General features: G+C 44.4%; 1 protein-coding gene across 4 annotated transcripts in view; it reads left to right on the forward strand.

Annotated features, from left to right (window-relative positions):
* ASIC2 (acid sensing ion channel subunit 2) overlaps positions 1 to 20,528 on the forward strand; it is a 1,111,991-nt gene that overhangs the window by 1,071,011 nt on the left and 20,452 nt on the right. For 2 of the 4 annotated variants that reach the window (XM_078373846.1, XM_054256136.2), the window contains exon 4: positions 15,574 to 15,702. The exons of the other annotated variants lie outside the window; for them this stretch is intronic. In XM_078373846.1, the coding sequence (XP_078229972.1) occupies positions 15,574 to 15,702 (129 nt within the window). The remainder of the gene's footprint in view (positions 1 to 15,573; positions 15,703 to 20,528) is intronic. 4 annotated transcript variants of the gene reach the window in all.

Consider the following 20,528-nt stretch of genomic DNA (forward strand, 5'->3'; position numbering starts at 1 on the left):
CAAGACAGCCCACCCCCAAACCCGGGTCTACCTGAGGCACACAGCCCAGTCTTTTAACCACACCGTGCTACTTCCAAGTATTGACAAAAAACCTACTGTGTTCCATCATGCCGATGCTCTCCTGGGCCATTCCATTCAGTCTGCACAGCAAATCTGTGGGGCAGTACTGCTGTCCCCCTTCTATAGATAAAGGGACAGCTGAGAATTAGAATATAGACCTGACCAATTCCAAAGTCCACGCTCTTCTCACATTACAAGGTGCACCATCTGCCCCTTCCTGCCTCTATAATCCCCACCAGATGATCTTTTCTGGAAGCCCACATGGATCCTGTGAGGACACTGATATCATTTGGTTGAGCCCCTGCTGGAAAGGTGAGAGTACATGTCCTTCTTGGGACCCAGCCAGGAGGGCAGGGAAACCTGGAAGAAAGTAACACCTGGGACCAGACCCTCTCTTTCAGGCAAAATGGACAGGAAGTGCACTCTCTGCAGCCACACTCCACAGTCCAGGCAGTCAGGCAGACCCCTGTACCAGTGACAGAGATCCAAACCCAACCTGGAACTCCAGGCCCTGGGATGGGCCTACAGGACCCAGGGAGAACTCCCATTCAGGGGGCACTGGGGAAACTAGTCAGGGTTTTAAGACCTGGAGCAGGTCTTTAAGGGCTCCAGACCTGGAGCAGATTTCAAGGACTAGACTGCACCACCTGTGTAATCTGAAGCAGGTGACATGGTCTCTCTTGAATCCATTTCCTCTTCTGGAAAATGGAGTAATAACCATAACTGATAGGACGCATGCATTAGGACATGCAGGGCCCATCCATAAATTGAGACCGTTACCTGGATTTTACTATCAAAATCCTTCCTGGACATAAGTTAGTCCTGAGAGATACATTCAAGTGTGAGCTCACTAGCCATCCCCAGTTTCCTAAGATATGATCTTCAGGGACAAGAGGCCCTAGTGAGCAGTAATCAAGAAGCCATGGGGCTTTACTGGTTCACAAACTGAAGTGTGCCTGTCCATGAGAGAGATGAGAGATTCTGTCTTAGTCAGCTCAGGGTGCCATAGCAAAAATGCCACAGATTGAGTGGCTTAAACAACAGACCCTTACCTTCTCTTATTTCTGGAGGCTGAAAGTCTGAGATCAGGGCACCAGGATTGATTCCAGTGAGGACTCTCTTCCAGGTTTGTGAACAGCCACCTTCTTGCTGTGTCCTCACATGGCCTTTCCTCAGTGATCATGTGGAGAGAGAAAGAGCTCTGCTGTCGCTTCCGCTTCAACAGACATCCGGGACTCCAACCTTATCACCAGGTTTAACCTTAATTACTTCCTTAAAGGATCTGTCTCCAAATATTGTCACATTGGAGGTTAGGGCTTCGATATATGAAATTTTGGGAAAAACAGATGGACAATTGAGTTCATCACAGGTGCAAATGACTTTAAACTCCTGAGGCAGGTGGCATATTTGTCTTTCCATCATAGTCCTTCCTAATGGTCAAAGCATTCAAGATGTTGTCTATGAAGGGCAGCATCTGCCCAGTTCCCATTCAGAGTTTTCATGATGCACCCCAGAAACTTTAAACCCAATGCTAGCAGCCACACCAGACTACTTGCTCAGCCATATGCAACTGAAATCATTTAATGGAAAAGAAAGGGGTATTTTTTTAAGACTGTAAGTAAGGCCAGGCGTGGTGTCTCATGCCTGTAATCCCAGCACTTTAGGAGGCTGAGGTGGGAGAGTTTCTTGATCCCAGGAGTTCAAGACCAGCCTGAGCAACATAGTGAGACCCTGTCTCTACAAAAAAAATAATAAAATTAGCCACGGATGGGTGGCACGTGCCTGTAGTTTCAACTACTTCAGAGGCTGAGGTGGGAGGGTTGCTTGAGCTCAGGAGATAGAGGGTCAGTGAGCTATGATGGTGCTGTTGCTGCACTCTAGCCTGAGTGACAGAGAGAACCTGTCGCAAAAAAAAAAAAAAAAAAAGGTGGTGTGGGGGGAAGCTGTAAGGTAGCTCTGACCCATGTGAGGCATGTGCCCCAGTATGCCAAGGATTGCGGCATTTCTAGGGATGAGGGCAGGGAATTCACCCTCACCTCTGAGAGGGAAGGGGGTCAAGAGCATTAAGTTTGAATCCCACATTTCACCCTGGCAGAATCCCACAAAAGCCACACATGTTTTATGCCTATAAGTATCCACTATTCCCCCACTGAAAAGATCCAAGAAGGGGACAATAAAAGATTAATTTTATGGCAAGTGCTTGGTGCGCACAGAGCTTCCTGCAAGGCCATCTCAGGCTCTGAGGGATGCAGCAGAGCTTTAATCACGTGGCACCTCGAGCTCGGGGAGGAAACTCATCCAGCTGTTGAGCCTGGGCTCTGGGGTTGCTTCTGCCCTGTGGGCCCCCTGCCCCTGCAGTAGAGGCCCAAAGGGAGAAGGCGGCTGGGGCTTGTGCGGGCACCTCTGCCAGGCCTCCAGCGGCCTCCCTGGTGGAGTGTCGGGCGCGGAACTGTCAATCTGCTGCAGCTGCTGCTCAAGGGAGAATTGTTGTGAATATTAACTGAAGCTGCACACACAGAGATCCTGACACGTTGCCGCCCACGCAGGGGCTCAACAGACCTCCCCTTCCTTTCTTATTCAGGGCTAAGACCTGATGTTTGGTGCTGGGTCAGCTGAAAACATTCCTGCCTAGTTCCTAATCCGTTCTGAGGCTATGGAGGGTTAAGGTTGTGGAGGGTGAGCATGGCTGGAGGGGAGGACAGGTGGGCTGCAGAGGCCAGAGCTAGACAGGCTTCCCCTGTATTCAGCTCCCCACCCACACACATACCCAGCACCCACTCACTCACACTCCTAGCCTGGGCAAAAGCCACCCTGGGACAAGAGACACTCCTTCATTTCCCACTCAGGTGTGGTGAAAGTGGGTTTAGAATAGAGCAAAAGCCAAAATTGCAGCAAATGCATTGAGGTATGCTCTACTTTAAGAAAACCCATTAAGCAAATATTCTAACCTGGACCCAACTTCCATTTCAAATATACCCATTGAAAAAAGCAAAGAAATAAAAGGATGCTATTCCAAAAGAGATAGTGAACGTAAGCCAATTCGTGCCCCCACAAACACACTCCTGACCCCACCCCAAACCCCTGCCCTGCTCACTCATCCGGGAATGTCTCCATTGCCATGTAAATGTAATAGGTGTAATCTATGTGAAAGGGAAGAGTGGGATGCTGGGAATTGAAGATGGATGACTAGCCCAGGAGCACAGTCAAGCCCCAGATGGGGCCACAGTAGAGGGAAACAAACAGCTCAGGACTGTGCCTGTGCACTTGCTGGAAGCATCATTCACACCTTAGTCCATGTGAGTAGAACTTCTTGCAGTTGCACAGTGCACGCTCTGCACAGCTGTACCTGGCAGCTCTGAGATGGTCCAATTCACATAGAGAAAGGTCACTCCTGCTGACCTTTTCAGACTCTTCAGCTAAGGGTGGAAGTTGGACTGAGGAATTTTCTTAGAAAAATGGAAATGCAACCAGAAAAAGAAAAGGGGAAGAAGAGGGGGAGGAGGCAGTGTGGGGAGAAAATGCAGAGCAGAGATATAGCCTGGGATGAAAATTGCCCCTTTCCAGCTTACAGAGGGGTCAGGACTCTCCCCATGACCCTAGCCCAGAAAAGATGAAGGCATACTTAAGCTGATAGCCTAGCCCATGGCTGGAGGGGCTGGAGAAAACCTGAGCTCTGAGAGGCAAAGTGCCTGGCCGGCCCCCCATCAGCCAAGCCATACCTGGGTGACTCCAAAGCCCAGGCTCCTTCCTGTGAGCAAGGCTACCTCCCCACCCACATCCCTGAAACACTTCTCCTCTCCCTGTTTGAATCAACAAATCACACACGGAGGCAATTTGCTGGGAACATGCTTCCTGCGGCACCGACAGCATTCGCCCAAGAAATTGTTTCCCGATGAAGATGTGATTATAATGGTGCGTCGGCATGCACAGGCACACGGAAAACGCTCTTCTTGCCGAGGCGGCTCTTATGCTGGGGAGAGGAGGGGAGGGCATGGATTTAACAGGGGCGCAATACCTACTAGTGAAGCATATTCACTGCCTGTGTAGGATTCACAATAACAATTATGGAGAACCGTTCAGTCGCTCAGCTGGTACAGTGTCGGGGCTGCTGGCATTGCACACCAGCCCAACATTCACCCACATGCCAGCCTTGCTGAATTGCCTGAGGCTCCCCCACCAGGCTGGGCCTCTTTATAGCTCTGTGTCTTTGCCCATGCAGTTCCCTCTACCCAGAACACCCTTCCCCCTCCTGATCCACCTAATAAACCACACAGTCTTTCTAAACTCAGCTCAGAGGTGACCACCTCCTCCATAAAGTCTTTTCTGAATGGCACCCACAGTTAGTCAGACCATGCCCTCCTCAGTGCCCGCACGATGCCTGAACATTATGGCCCCACTATAGCACCTGCTTGGTTATTTGCATGTCTGTTCTTTTAGACTAAACCCATTGGATGTAGGAATCACATATTATTCATCTTCATAGCCTCAATTCCTAGCAGTGTTTCTGGACTGGAGCAGATTAGGTGCTCAACAAATGTTTATTGGGGTGAGGCACAGTGGTTCATTCCTGTAATCCCAGCCTTTGGGAGGCCGAGGTAGATGGATCATTTGAGGTCTGGAGTTCTAGACTAGCCTGACCAATATGGTGAAATCTCATCTCTACTAAAATACAAAAGTTAGCTAGGCATGGTTTCAGATGCCTGTAATCTCAGCTACTCGAGAGGCTGAGGCAGGAGAATCACTTGAACCCAGGAGGCAGAGGTTGCAGTGAGCCAAGATCTTGCCACTGCCACTCCAGCCTGGGCAACAGAGCAAGACTCACTGTCCAAAAAAAAAATCATTATTGTACATGTAGAAGGTAGACAGGTGGGGGATATGGATGGATGGATGGATGGATGGATGGATGGATGGATGGACAGATGGATGGACAGAGGGATGGAAGCAAAACTGCAGAAGCTGTCTCTGCTCTTATGATATCAAAGCTTAAAGGGCTTTCACTGGGCTCCAGAGGCATATCTAGATCCAATAAGGCCCAAGATAAAAGTCATGTTAGAATGAGTCAAGTTATAGTCTTTCAAAGAAAAAAATCCTCTTGCTTTTTTGCATAACCAATTCACATTTTCTGCTCTTATCACATTCTCTCCCACTCACAGACATTTCTGTAATGGGTATGAGCTTATTATTTTATCCATCACAAACCATGGGTAGTTCACTCTTTAAATTGATTTTTGTTGCTCATCAAAGTGCTAGATCAGCTACTACTACAACTTCACTTCCAGCCAGCACAACAAGCAACTGTGTGTGGTTCCAGGGCAGGAGCAGGGCATCCCCAGATGATTCCCTGTATGGTCTGATTGTCCAAACACCAGTCAGGGACATTCCTTCACAAGCGGGCAGGTTGTGGTTACTGTTCTTGTGGGGAAGTCATGCTGAGCACATTCTGTATTTTATATAATACATAATAAGTTTTGTCTGTTCTCTGTGAATATTTAGCAATGTGTGGTTTGATGGTTTCTACATATGAAGCCTCCCAAAATGGAACATTCCCTCTCAGTTCCAATTTCAATCAAATGACAGTGTTCAGATAAGTTCTAAGATCCTGTCTGTGGTTGGTTGGTGATGTCTGCCATATGCTCAGGATTGGGGGGTGGGGAGCAGTCACCTGGTTTGCCTTATAGAGCACCTACCACCTGTACTACACAAAAGGTTGTCTGTTCTGAACCTACATGCTGCAGATAAAAATGCTAAGCCTCCTAGAGACAACAGCCAGTTAACAGCAGAGCCGAGATTAGGATGTCCTCTGACTCCCAATCAGTAGCCTTGTGGTCAGATCAGCTAGCTTTTGAATCCTGCCTCTGCCACTTTCTTAGCAGTGTGGCAAGTGACTGATGTTTGCTCATCAGTACAGTGGGGATAATATTTAATTGGCAAGCCTGTTATAAGAACTAAGCTGTTCGATGAATCTATGCAATATTGCCCAAATTGGAGTCTGCAGAACTCATATCCCTGTCTCAAAAATCTCTGCAATGGCTTCCATCCACCCACCCAGTAATTACCTCTGCTTCCTGTGGACCCCGCCCTGCTGTGGTATATTCTTTCTTTAGGCAAAGCAGTATCAGGTGGTTGCAAAAAGTATGGTCTGTTGGGTTCCAATCCCAGCGAGGCCACCTACTGTCCAATGTGACCAGAATCATTTAAGCTTTCTGGGCTCCAGTCTCACCAGAATACAACAGAGACAATCAAAGTTTCAATCCCATAACACTGTTACAGGGATGCAGTGAGTTGGTTCTAGTAAAATGATGAGAACAGTGCCTGGGACACAGTAAGGATTCAACAAATATCAGCTGTATTTATACCATCAGTTAATCGGCAGTCGGTCTTTTGGGCAAGTAGTACCTAATCTCACAGGGTTATTGTGGGGATTAAAAGAGATGAGATTTTTAAATCCCTTTTAATCCACAGGCATCAACTGGCAGGTGTTATTGCTCTATCTCTTAACAGTGACTTTTGCTTATTCTTGATCTCATCCTTTCTGCTTTGACCTTCGGGGTTGAACCCTTACTGAAGCCAGGCAGAGGCAGGAGGAGGGCGTCTCACCACTTCTGCGCTGACTACAAGGACATGTCTCCCCTGGGACCCCTCTGCTGCCTCTGCTACCTGCTGATTGGTGGATTTGATTTTAGTATTTGATTTGATTTTCAAATTGTTTAAAAGGAGCACAATAATAATCGTATTCAAACACACTTAAATCATGCAGCAGAATGCAATATAAACATCAAACTGGAAATTATGGCTCAAAGAGCAGGCTCTGATTTGCTCTCCTTCTGGGTGGGCAAGACAAAAATTTGCACTTATATTGGGAGGTGGAAAAAAGACGGGAGCTCACAAGGCACAAGGCTAGAAACAGGGGGACCTCACAGGGCCACCTAATCCTAGAACCTGGGGCCTCTTGAAGCACAGTGCCTGTTACAGATGAGGCCCAGAGGCCCAGAGAGGTTGAGAGTCATGCTCAAGGTCACACTGGAAACCCAGCTATCGACTAGTGCAGGACTCAGATGTGATTCGATGCTAAGCCTACTTCATTGCAGAGCCCATGAAGACCAGCATGGACCTTCCACTCCTGCCTAGCTTCAGCCTGGTTCAGCACAGGGCAGAACTCAGCTGACACCCACAGAAGGAGCATTTAGGACAGCCCTAGCCAAAGAGGAATTGTCAATTCCAGTGGTTAGAACCTGAGTTCTGGCTTAGAGGAGTCAATCTCTCCTACTTATCCTCTGATCTGAGGCTGGGAGAAAACAGGATACGGAAATTTATTCATTTGCTCATTCATTCAGCAAACAAGCATTGAGCACCCACTATGTGTCAAACCCTGAGATTCAGTGAGCAAGAAGAGACATGGGGATGTTCTGAGAGGAGGATGGCAATTAGGACAGGCAAAGAGAACCAGCCACCATGCTGCCACCTTGAATAAAGGACTTTCATAAGTTCTTCTCTAACCTAAAGACTAAGTCTTGACAAATGCATGTCAACACTGTACAAGGTGCTTCCATGTCTATGGAAGTCCTAGGAGTTGCAGATTATTATCTCTGTTTTGTAGAAAAGGAAACTAAGGCCCAGAGTATTTAGGTAACTTAACCAAGACTACACAGCTCATCAGTTCTTCCCACCACCCTCAGCTGTGTGGGCAGGAGGAGGAGGGAGATAAAAAGCTCCAGGGCTCTAGAGATGTGCCTCAAGATGGTAGCAGGAAGGGATCCGGCAAACAGGGACCCCTTGAGAGCAAGTACCCTGTTTTATTCATCTCTATTGCCCCAGTATCTGGCCCTGTGCCTGACACAGCCTAGGAATTAATGAAGCCTTTTTTTTTTTTTTTGAGATGGAGACTTGCTCTGTCACCAGGCTGGAGTACAGTAGTGCAATCTCAGCTCACTGCAACCTTCGCCTCCTCGGTTCAAGTGATTCTTCTGCCTCAGCCTCCTGATTAGCTGGACCACAGGTGCATTCCACCACGCCTGGCTAATTTTTGTATTTTTAGTAAAGACAGGATTTCACCATGTTGGCCAGGATGGTCTTGATCTCTTGACCTCGTGATCCACCCTCCTCGGCCTCCCAAAGTGCTGGGATTACAGGCGTGAGCCACTGCGCCTGGCCAATGAAGTCTTTATACAACTGGGCTGGACCACTGGGCTGGTTGGGCTGACAAAAGCGTTTCTGAGGCTCCCAACTAGGTAACAGCCCAGAGTGTACTCCCACTCCTATCTCCCACACTCTCAGAGGTCCCATTCATCAGGTTGAGCTCTATCTTGTCAATGATAGAGCCTTGCTGAGCAAGCTGAACACTCCTTTTGACTATGCTCTCTGAAAAACAGATTGCAAAGGAGACTTTTTGCCTCCACTCCCAAGGCAGTTTTTCCAAGAGAGAAGGCTTTCTGCTGACTCTAAGCCAGGGTCATGCTGGCCTCATCTTGATCAGTTTCTCCAGACAGAAAAGGAAGAAAATATGTTCTGAGCTAAATATTTAGACCACCCTAGTCATCTGAGAGTAGCCCATTCACCTACCACCCTCCATCCTGGATGGCAGTAAGTGAGATGTATAGACTCAAAGACTTTGAAGACCCTGGAGATGAGCAACTATCTGATCCAGACCCCTGATTCAGTGCAGCAGATGAGTAAGGTTCAGAGAGGTTACAATTCCTGCCCCAATAGTGCTCTTCTCACACCGCTACCCACTACATTGCATTGCTGGCACCATTGTGAAGAGGTGATCAAAACCATTGGATGCTAGCTTTCCAGCCAATAACACACAGACAGAGATCCCAGAGAGAAGACTTCATTGGAACCACAGGTCATTGGAATGTGTCTCTTCCTGACTGATGCAATGGCATGGCCAGGTGGGCTCCAGCCATCGCTCACTGCACTCCCTGAGTCAACCTCCTAATTGGGGAGATAGAAGGGCAATACTGACTCACTGTGAGACCATGGCTGCCGTTTATTCAGCATCTATTATGCATCAAGCACTCTTGGAGATGCTCCAACTTGTTACACAACAAGGCAGAAAAATACCTTAACATCTAGCCCTGGAATTCCTCTTGGGGAGGGAACTTCCTTTCCTTGGGAAAATACTATGATATGGCAAGACTCTGTGGGAGACGATGTTGCCCAGTGCCAAGACTTCAAAATAGGATGAAACTGCTTAGGAACATGTTGATTCTGCTCCTGGAAACAGGTAGGAGCACATGAGTAAGAGAGAAAGGAAGAGGGAGAAGAAAGAGATAAAAAGATGGGGAGGGAACAGGATAGGGCAGGTGAAGGAGGAGTAGAATCCTCTCTTCCAGTGGAAGGTTTTGCTTTGCTCTGAGGTAGACCCCTCCTCCAACTCCTTCTGAGTTCTGATGTTCCATATGTTCTAATGCCTTGGGCGAGTGGGCATTCTGTACAGCTTAACAAGGGGCTGCATTTTATGTCAGGTCCTATTACACAGAACAGAGAGCAGATGTCAGCCAAGGGTAATAGCTGGGTTACACATACTTTAACATGTTCAAAACTCACAGCATCCTCTGAAGTAGCCAGCATCTCAGGGTTGATTCTCATGCAGAAGGGAAGGTCAGAGAGGCTCAGCCATTTGTCTACGGCCCCCCAGCTAAGGTGGTGTCGGGGCCATGATTCAAACCCAGCTTAGTCTTGACCACGGAGCACAGACTCTTAAATGGGCCTTTCCAGCAGAAGACAAGCCAGATCTCAGACACACGGGTCTGTGAGGAAAGGAAGGAGGCCAGGCCAGGCCAGGCTGAGGATCCCGACCTTCCCCTGGGCAGGAACACTCAGGGATACCCTCAAGCCTAAAGGGATTTGGTCCATGTGAGCAAATGTCTGGAACAGCCCTGTGAGCACCGTGTCCAATCCCTGCTGCAGGAGGCCTAGTGGCTGACATAACAGAAGAGCCAGGTGGGTATCAAGTGAGCCAGGGGGGTGTCTCTCCCTATCTCCCTCCTTCCCTCCTTTTTCCTCTCCCCTCATATATGCTTTCTGCCTTTTCTAGGAGCAGAAACAACAAACTCTTAGATAGTTTCATCATCTCAGCATCCACTCGCAGCAGCATCTTAGTCAAGGCCTCAGAGTGTGAGCTAAAGACACGAAGGAGAAAAGGGCCCAGGGAGCATGGCAAATGCTGGGAGATTGGCTGGACTCCCCTTACGGCTGCGAGGGCTGCGGAGGGGGCCTTGGGCCACTGTGCTAGCTGCAGCACCACCTGCTGGTGTGCCTTGGGATCTTTGGTCTGGGAGAGGCTGGAAAAGTCAATGATTGAAGAACACAAGGATGTCCCCAGGCAGATTAAGGGCAAACATCAGCTTCTCTCTACAAAATGAAAGTGGCTGTCGAGGGAGGCTTCAGACAGTGGAGTGATGAAAGACATGCACCACGGTATTCATTCACAAAAGTTCTGCCTTCCTTGCTCAGTTTGTAAATTTAAGCAATTATCAAAGCCTCCCATTCCATGGCACAGTGGAGAAAGAGGTGGGGGAGGATAAGTTGTCAAGTACATGCAGGAGCATCTCAATCCTGGGTGTCTCTCCTCTATCTCTGGGCTAGCTCATCCACCACACAGCTTCATTACACACTAATGACTCCCACATTCAAGTCTGTAGTGCAGGTCTCTCTCCCAGCTCCACTCCCATAGACTCATGCCTGGTGACAGCTTGACTTGGATGTTTGAACTGGGCAGGAGTCTTCATCACAAGACACATAACTCAAAATAACTGAAGCCAAAAAGGGAAGAGACTTGCTGGCCTCTTCAGCCAAATTGTAAAGAGATCCAAGGTGGAAAGGTGAAGCTGGAATATTTTTTTGTTTGTTTTTTTGTTTGCTTGTTTTTTGTTTTTGAGATGGAGTCTTGCTCTGTCTCCCAGGCTGGAATACAGTGGCGCCATCTTGGCTCACTGCAACCTCTGTCTCCTGGGTTCAAGCGATTCTCCTGCCTCAGCCTCCTGAGTAGCTGAGATTACAGGCATGTGCCACCACACCCAGCTAATTTTTGTATTTTTAGTAGAGATGGGGTTTCATCATGTTGGTCAGGCTGGTCTCAAACTCCTGACCTCATGATTCTTCCGCCTCGGCCTCCCAAAGTACTGGGATTACAGGCATGAGCCACTGAGCCCGGCCAGGATATTTGTTGAATAAATGAAAAGATAGAAAGGCATGAAGAAGTTCATTAAGAGAAGGAGATGAGAACTAAGATTTGGCAAGCACCTACTAGCATCTGGGCACTGAACTTAGTGAATCAGAATCCTTATCTGAACTTAGTGAATCAGATAAGGAAACTAAAGCTGGGGCTGAGGGATAGGGCTGTGTAGCTTACCCAAAGCCATACAGCTATCTCATGAAAGAGTGGAGTTCAAGGTTCTACATGGGTCATTCTGCTATCTCTCATTCTGAAATTAGAATAATACAGTTTAGGTCTGTGATGAGACACAGGGGCTTAAGAGACCGTGGAAGTCATCTGATCTAACTGTACACCCAATGCTTGAATCAATCTCTCTTCCCATCCCAGACAAGTAGTTGCATAGTTTCTGCTTGAACAGAGCTGGTGATGGAGAACTCACTCCCAGGACAGTGATTTTATTATTGAATTATACCGGTGGGTTAGAAAGTTCTTCCTTATGTTGAGCCAGAATTTATCCAATGCTTATAATGTGCCTACCACAGTGCCCACAACAAAAATTAACATTATCATCATCCCACATTCCTTGTTACAACTATTCTTGCGTCTATCTTTCCCTTGGGATGCCAGAAAACAAATCTAATCCTTCTTCCCTGAGACAGGCCTTCAAATATTTGGAGATGATGCTTCAGGGTCCCCCTGAGGCTTCGCTTACTCAGGATAAACAAATACTCCAACCCACTTTCAGACACTCATTGGTAAGCAAGAGTCGGTGCTGTGCTGTGCACACAGTAATTTTCCAGCTGCTGTTGTATGTGAGGCTTCTGAGATGCTGATAGAGCAAATGATGAACCAGCCACAGCAGGGTAGGTGAGGTATCTGAATTATGACCTCTGCAAAAAAAGAGGAGGAAGTGGCTGACCTTGAAAAAACCTTGGCCTGTCTCCAGAGCTTCACCAGCTTAATTCCTTGTCCAACCATTGCAAGAACATATTTAGTAGAAGAGAAAGAAATGAGTTTCCCCCCCAAAGTTAATCTACATCATTTTAGACCCCCAGTCCCTGCCCAAAAGGCATGATTAGTCCTTCCAAATTCCAGATTATGTGTTCATGAATCCAGTATTGAGCAATGTAGGGGATCCAACCAATTCTAAACCAGAGAATATCAACACTTGAATGGGACTTGGTGGTGGTCTACCCCAATTCCTTCCTATTTACAGATGGGAAACTAAGGGCCAGAGGGGAGCAGTAACTTACTCAAAGTCATACAGGAAATCTCTGTGAAAGCCTGCTTAGCTCATAAACTGGCAAGAAAAAGGAATATGATAAAGTAGAGCAAACTTTCATGGGAAAGGAAGAATAGGACATTTAGATAAAAACAAAAGAAAGGCTGGGCATGATGGCTCACACCTGTAATCCCAGGGCTTTAGGAGGCAGAGGCAGGAGGACTGAGACCCTAACAAGACTCCATCTCTGCAAAAAAAAAAAAAAAAAAAAAGTTCAAAATATTAGCTGGCTGTAGCAGCACATGCTTGTAGTCCTAACTCCTTGGGAGGCTGAAGCAGGAAGATTGCTTGAGTCCAGGAGTTCGAGGCTGCAGTGAGCTATGATCATGGCACTGCATTCCAGCCTGGGCAAGAGAGCAAGACTCTATCTCGAAAACTAAATAAAGTCTGAAAAGTCCTCCTTGGAGGGTTTCTCCGTCCCTCCATCCATTTCCTTGACATACGGGGCATTGTGGCACAGCGTCACAAGCAAGCACAAGTTTAGGATCAGAAGTCTACCGGCTCTGCCCCTCACAAGGTATGTGATCTTGCACAGGCTACTTAACCTTCCTGAAACTCAGTTTTCTTATCAATAACATGATAATAGGAACATCTACCTCAAAAAAAAAGCCCTGCAAATATTAAAGTAAGTAAGTATAAAGCCTTTTGGTTTTCTGTAATGGTGGAGAAGCTAATCGCAGACTAACTCTCCTGGAAACAGCAATCATAAACTGTGGACAAAATATTTTAAAACTACTCTTTGACAGCACTGGAGCGAGACCGAAAGCAGGCTCAAACTGGAGAGCACACGTTTATTTACCTGACTTCTCCCTTGAGGGCATTTCAAAGTTCTAAGGGAAGACCGGGGATGGAGCTCAACCAGAAACCAGCAAGCATTAAGTTAAGGAACCAGAAATCAGTATTCAGAGTTGCCAGAAAGGCTGAAAATTAGAAGGGAAAATTCTAGAAAGGAGGGACCCACAGAGAAGGAGCCCTCAAATTTTTACACAAACACCCTTAAAATTCTAAGTTGAACTTTGAACTGTATGTGGGTAGGGAGAGAGTCTGAAAAGCCCAGGGGGATGACCACAGTTGAAAGAGCTGAGCAGTAATTTCAGCTGCTGCCGCTGCATGGGGAGACAGGCTGCAATGGAAGTCTTAGCAAATTAGAAAATCCTGATGAACAACTCAGGCTTTCCAATAAACCCAGAAGTGTTATTCCTTAGGAGTTAAGATTACATCCCAAGGCCAGGAGCTAAACCCCAGGACTAAGGACAAAACTAAAATATACCTATCTCTAAACAAAGCCTTAAACAATGTCTCCACAAAATCAAAGTAGTTCACCATTAATTCAACCACCTGCTAGAACAAAACTCAGTAGTATTCAGAGAAAGATAATCTACCCTGAGTCACCAAATATAGTTATCCTAAATGTTCAGTATGTAATAAAAATGACTGTTTCCCAGTATGCAATCAAAAACTCCTAGACCATGAAGAAAGAGAAAAAAACATGAAAAGAAAAATAAACCACCTGTAAGAATAGATTTCCATATAATCCCAGTGTCAGAATTAGAAAACAGCAACTTTACAGTAACAATGATAAGAATGTTAAATAATTGCAGAAAAAGATGTAAATAATGAGAAACTTTTAGTCAAGATATGAAAAACTTTTTTAAAAAACGAAAGTCCTAGAACTGAAAAATACACTATCTGAAATTTACAAATTGTTGTATAGAATCAACTGAAGATTGGATACAGAACAATAAATGAATACCAAACTCGAGCACGGGTTAATAAAAATTATTAAAATATTATATAAAAAGAAGAAAGACTAATGGAAGGGAACAGCGCCCCAATGACTTGCAAATAGTATCGAGTAGTCCAATATGCATATAAATGGTATCCCAGAGAGGAGAGGCAGAATGAGGCAGAAAAATCGTTGAAGAAACACTGGCTAATATTTTTTCAAATTTGTTCAAAAGTATCATTTCACAGGTCCAGGATTCTCAAGAATCCCCAAACAGGATAACTACAAAGAAAACCATGCTTAAGCATAATGTTGTTTGAATCCTGAGAAGCGAAGATGGAGGGAAAATCACAAAGGCAGCCAGAGGGAAAAAAGGGTCATAATGCTTGCAGGGAGCAATAAAATGAATAGGACTGATTCTCATCAGAAACAGCGGAGGCCAGAACACAGAGGAATAACACCTTTGAAATGCTGGAAGAAAATACTTATCAACCTAGAATTCCATCTACAGCCAAATGTTTCAAAAACAAATAAAAAATTAAGACATTGCGGTGGGGGGCGGGGATTTATTTGGATTTTGGTGTTTGTTTTAGAGGAGTCTCATGCTCTGTCACCCAGGCTGGAGTGCAGTGGCACAATCATAACTAACTGTAGCCTTGAACTCCTGGGCCCAAGAGATCCTCCCACCTCAGCCTCCTAAGTAGCTGAGACTACAGAGGTGTACATTACTATACCTGACTATTTTTTTACTTGCTAGAGACAAGGTATTGTTATGGGATCTCTAGGGTGTCTATTTTTCTGGCTGAAAACCTCTATGGCCATGCTCCTTTGCTTGAGCACTTGTCTAGCAACCAGGAAGAACGAAGGATGCAGACAAGTGAAGGTTGAAGACGAAGAGTTTTATTTAGAGTTAAAACTGCACAGAGGAGTGGGTAGCTCCTCTCTCTAGCCAGCTCACCCCATCGAGTGTTCAGCTCTCAGCAGAGAGGAGGCCCTGGAGGGTAGCTCCTCTCTGCTGGCAGATCATCTCTGCAGCTCACAGTGCAGAAGGTACTCCTCTCTGCAGCTGGTCATCCCATCACCTCCAACTATCAGCAGAGAGAGTACTCCTCTGTGAAGCTGGTTGTCCTGTCCCCTCATCTCTCTGACCTCTTAGTCCTCTGGTGATCCTCCATTCTGCTCTGGCTGAGCCCAGGGCTTTTATGGACCTCAGAGGGGAGAGAGTGCATGCCGATTCATGCATCAGCAGCCATGTATGGGCCTGGAAGAGGCACTTGAGTTCCAACTCCAGTGGGTAGGACTGGAAGCCTGGTCCACAGCTTTCAGGCCTTCCCTGTTCTGAAGGTGGGGACTTACTGGGGACCTGACTCCTTCTGGCCGGGAATCAATCTGCCTTCTGCTGTCATTCATGGCCCTGGGGCTCAGCCTTCAACCTCCCTCCAAGTTCAGAAGAGGCTCCAGGAGCAAAGAGAGGTAGGCAGTGGGAAAAGACACCCATAAGCCTGCAGGGATGGGTCAGGGGTGGTACTTTCTAGGGCCACCGAGGGTGCAGGCTGCAGAGATGCCCAGGTCCTGCACCTGGGAGCTCCCACCCACTAACTTGGAAGGGGCAGGGCTCCCGCTTGCTCCCTGCTCCTGACTGTTTCCTGGAGTGGGAGGCCCAGGTCTGCGGCCATGGGTGCCACAGCTGCAGCTGTACCTGGGAAGGCAGATTCTACCTGTTGCCGGCTCCCCTCAGAGCACAGGGAGTCTGGGACCTGCCGCTGCAGTTTGGGAACTGCTTGCTCCATAGAGCAGGAGGCCTGGGTCTGCAGCAGCAGTTTGGGTGGCTGCAGTGGCCTGGGGAGCTCTAGTCTTAACTCAGAAAGGGCAGGGCTCCCACTGGCTCCAGGGAGTATGCAGCACCAGCTGTGCTTCCCTGCTGCAGTTGGTATGATGTCAGCAGCCACTGCCATCAATATCACTATGTTGCCTAGGCTAGTCTTGAACTCCTTTTCTTAAGTAATCCTTCTGCTTTGCCTCCCAAAGTGTTGGGATTACAGGCATGAGCCACCATGCCCAGCCCAACATTATTTATTTCAATGAAAACTGAGAAATTTTGCCACAAGTAAACCCATTCTAAAAAAAAAAAAAGAAACAAAAATGTTAAAAGAAATTATTCAGCCTGATGGGAAATGATATCAAATGACTTTTGAAGAAGTTAAGAAAGAAAATGTATTTTATATTTATCCACACATGTACCATTTTCATTGTTCATAATGCTTCTTGCAGACCAACCTGACCAACATGATGAAACTCTGCCTCTACTAAAAATACAAAAGTTAACTGGGCATGGTGGTGCCTGCCTGTAGTCCCAGCTATTCAGGAGGCTGAGGCAGGAGAATTGCTTGAACCCAGGAGACAGAGATTGCAGTGAGCCGAGATCATGCCACTGCACTCCAGCTCAAAAAAAAACACAAAACAGTATATGATAGGGTTTATAACAGAGGTAGAAGTAAAATGTATGACACAGAAACAATATAAGTAGAATTGCATGTAAACTTGTATAATATTAATTCAAGGTATATTGTGATGTTAAGGATGAGTATTGTAAATCCTAGAACAGCTAAAAGTAATAATACAAAGAGGTATAAATCAAAAGTCAATGGAGAAAACAGAATGAACTATTAAAACAATATTTAATTAACCCAAAAAGAGTTGGGTTAATCCTTCCAAAAGAGATAACAAAAGAAGAAATAAAAATGGGGACAAATAGGAAACAAAGAACAACATGATAACATCAACCCAACTATATCAAGAATTGCATTGTCTAAATTGACCAAACCCTCCAATGAAAGGCAGAGATTGTCAGACCAGATAAAATACAACACTCAAATAGACGTACCTTAAAAACACATTCAAAAAGAGATATACCTTACATATATAAAGATTCTGACCATTAAAAGTAAAAGGATGAAAACAAAAGAAAAGATGGAAAAAGATAAATAGGAGAATAAAGCTGCCATGTCTGTTGTCAGGAAAAGTAAACTTCAAGACAGACATTGCATGAGATGATTATTCACAATGATAATAGGATCAAGTCATCAGGAAAAGGTAGCAATCCTAATTATGCATATGCCTTATAAGTTTCAGAAATACCCAAAGCAAAAATGGAGAAAACTAAAGGGAGAAACAGACAAACCCATAGTCATAGTTAGAAATTTTGACACTCCTCTCTCATAAATTGATGAATAAGTAGACCAAAAAATTAGTAAAGATATAGAAGATCCAAGCAACACCATGAAACAACTAAACCCAATTGCCTTTTATAAAACAGTATACCAACAGTTACAGAATGCATATAGTTTTCAAGTGCATGTGGAACATTCAGCAAGATTGAACATTGATCTATTTTTATGGTTCAGTATCATAAAAATATCCCAATAAATGTTAAAGAAATGAAACCATGGGGAGTATGTTTCTGACCAAAGCATAATGAAATTAGAAGTTATTAACAATAAGGAAAAATAGAATGCAAAATACCAATAATCGGGCATGAAAAGACATCACTACAGATCCTACAGACATTAAAAAATGATGAGAATATTACATATAACTTTTTGCCAACAAATTTAAAAATCTAGATGAAATAAACAAATTCCTTGGGAAAAAAACACAACTTAACAAAACTAGCACAAGAATAAAAATAGAAAATCTGAATGTCTCTGTATCTATTAAAGGAATTGAATTCATAATTAAAAATCTTCACACATGTACACACAATCACCAGGTCCAGATGGCTTCACTGGCAAATTCTATCAAATGGCAAAGAGTAAGTTGGAAATGGCCCCAAGTCTATACAAATTCAGAAAATAGAAAAGAGGAAACACTTCATAACTCCTTTTATGAGGTCAGCATACTCCCAATACCAAAGCTTGACAAGGAGATTATAAGAAAAGTAAATTAAATATAATATGCCTCTTAAACATATATGCAAAAACCTCCACAAATTCAATAGAGCAATATATCAGGAAGATAATATATTATGACTAAGTGGAGTTTATCCCAGGAATGTAAGATGGATTCAACATGGACAAATCAATCAATACCATTTGCTGTGTTAATAAAATGAAGAAAAGAAAATCATGTGGGCATCTCAATAGAAGTAGAAAACATATTTGCCAAAATATAGTATCCACTGATGATAAAAAACTCTCTGTAAATGAAAAATAAGACAGAATTTCCTCAACCTGACAAGTGCATCTAAGAAAAATGTATGTCTAATTAATGGTAAAATAATGAACGCTCTTTCCTGAGATCAGGAACAATTCAAGATATCCTCTCTCTCCAGTTTTTTTCCAACATGATTCTGGAGTTTCTAGCCAATACAGCAAAGCAATAATAAAGAATGAACTACTGATACATGCAAAACCATGAATGAGTCTCAAAAACATTATGCTGAGAGAAAGAAGCCAGACACAAAAAGATGTGTACTCTCTGATTCTATTTATATACAAGACTAACACAGGCAAATCTAGTTTTAACAACAGAAAGCAGACTGGGGGTTGCCTGAGAGTTGGTGAGGAGAGACTGGGAATAGGAAATTCTGGGGGTTCGTGAAAAGGTTCTGTATCTGATTAGAGTACTTATTACAAGGGTGCTATACACTTGTAAAAATTTATTAAATTGTACATTAAAACTGATGCATTTTATTGTATATCAATTATATCTTCTGGTTTTGATTTTTTTTAATGGATACCATTAAAAAAATGAAAAGGTAAGACACAGACTATAGGCGGTATAGACAAAATATTTACAATACAGGTATCTGACAAAGGACTTGAGGCCAACAATATACCAACAACTCTTACGACACCAAAGCAAAAGTTAAAAAAAAATAATTTTTAATGGATGAAAAACTTGAGCAGACATTTCACAAAAGGTTATATACAAATGGCCAATAAACACATAAAATTGTGCTCAAAATCATCCATCAGAGAACTACAAATACAAATGAGACACAACTATATACCTAAAAAAATGGCTAAAATCAAAAAGGTGGATGAAGTCAAGATTTGTCATGGATGTGGAGTAATGAGAATTCTCAGGCACTACTGGTGGAACTATAAAATAGACCACTTTGGATAACAGTTAGGCAGTTTCTTATCAAGTTGTGGTATCTTACAAACCAGCTATTCCACTGCTAGCCATTAGCCATTTACTCAAGAAAAACTAAAACATATGTCCACAAAATGACTTATGTATAAATATTCATAGGAGTTTTTTCATGATTATCAAAAACTGCAAAGAATCCAAATGCCCATCATCAGGTGAATGGATGAACACAGTGTAGTGTAGTCATACATAATGCTGGAAAACTATTCAGCAATAAAAAGGAGAAAACTCCTGGTGCAAACGACATGTAGATGAACCTCAAAAACATGATGTTGAGTGAAAGAAGCTGTGCCAAAAGAACACACAGCGTAAGCTTGCATTTATATGAAGTTTGAGAACAGGCAAAGGCAACCTATGGTGCGAGAATTCATAACTGTGTTTACCTGGGTAGGTAGGACACGGCTTAGACAGGGACAGAAACCAATTTTCTAGGGTGATTTAAAATGCGATCTTGGTTAGTGTGCTGGTTACATGGGCATACACATTTGTTAAAATATATTGAACAGTGCACTTGTTATTTGTACATTTTATTGTGTTTTTATTCTTTAATCTTAAAAAATAAATATAAAGGACTTAACACATAGAAAATGTTCAACCAACATTAGTTCCCTCATCCTTCACCCTTCCCATTCCCACTAGGCAAGTACCATAGATGCTAGGAGAACATGTATGATCACTGAACCTCTGAGAATAGCAGTGTAATTTTCTTCAAAGGGAGAAGGTGCCCTCTGCAGCATGACCTGGAAGAGTCTCTCTAGTCCAGGCCCAGAACCATAAATAAAAAGGATAGTGCCTAGAGTGATTTCATTCTGAGTCTTTCTCCAGGTCTAGGTTATTCTGAGTTTTGTTCTCCAAGTCTAGGTCTGGGATTCCAACGTCCCAAACCAAGAGAGTGAAACTTAGTTGGGTCTTTCCAAGAGATACAAGATGACAAAACGTAGGAGTGGATAAGAGACTCTGAGGGGAACCGCATTTATGGGAAGGCTATAAAAGATAAATTAGGGCTGGGCGTGATGGTACACACCTGTAGTCACAGCTACTAGAGAGGCTGAGACAGGAGGATCACTTGAGCCCCCGAGTTTGAAGCCAGCCTGGGCAACATAGTGAAACTTTGCCCCTAGGAAAAAAAAAAAAATTTAAGGTAA

This window comes from Callithrix jacchus, chromosome 5 (assembly GCF_049354715.1).
Source record: "Callithrix jacchus isolate 240 chromosome 5, calJac240_pri, whole genome shotgun sequence".
NCBI classification, from domain to species: Eukaryota; Metazoa; Chordata; class Mammalia; order Primates; family Cebidae; genus Callithrix; species Callithrix jacchus.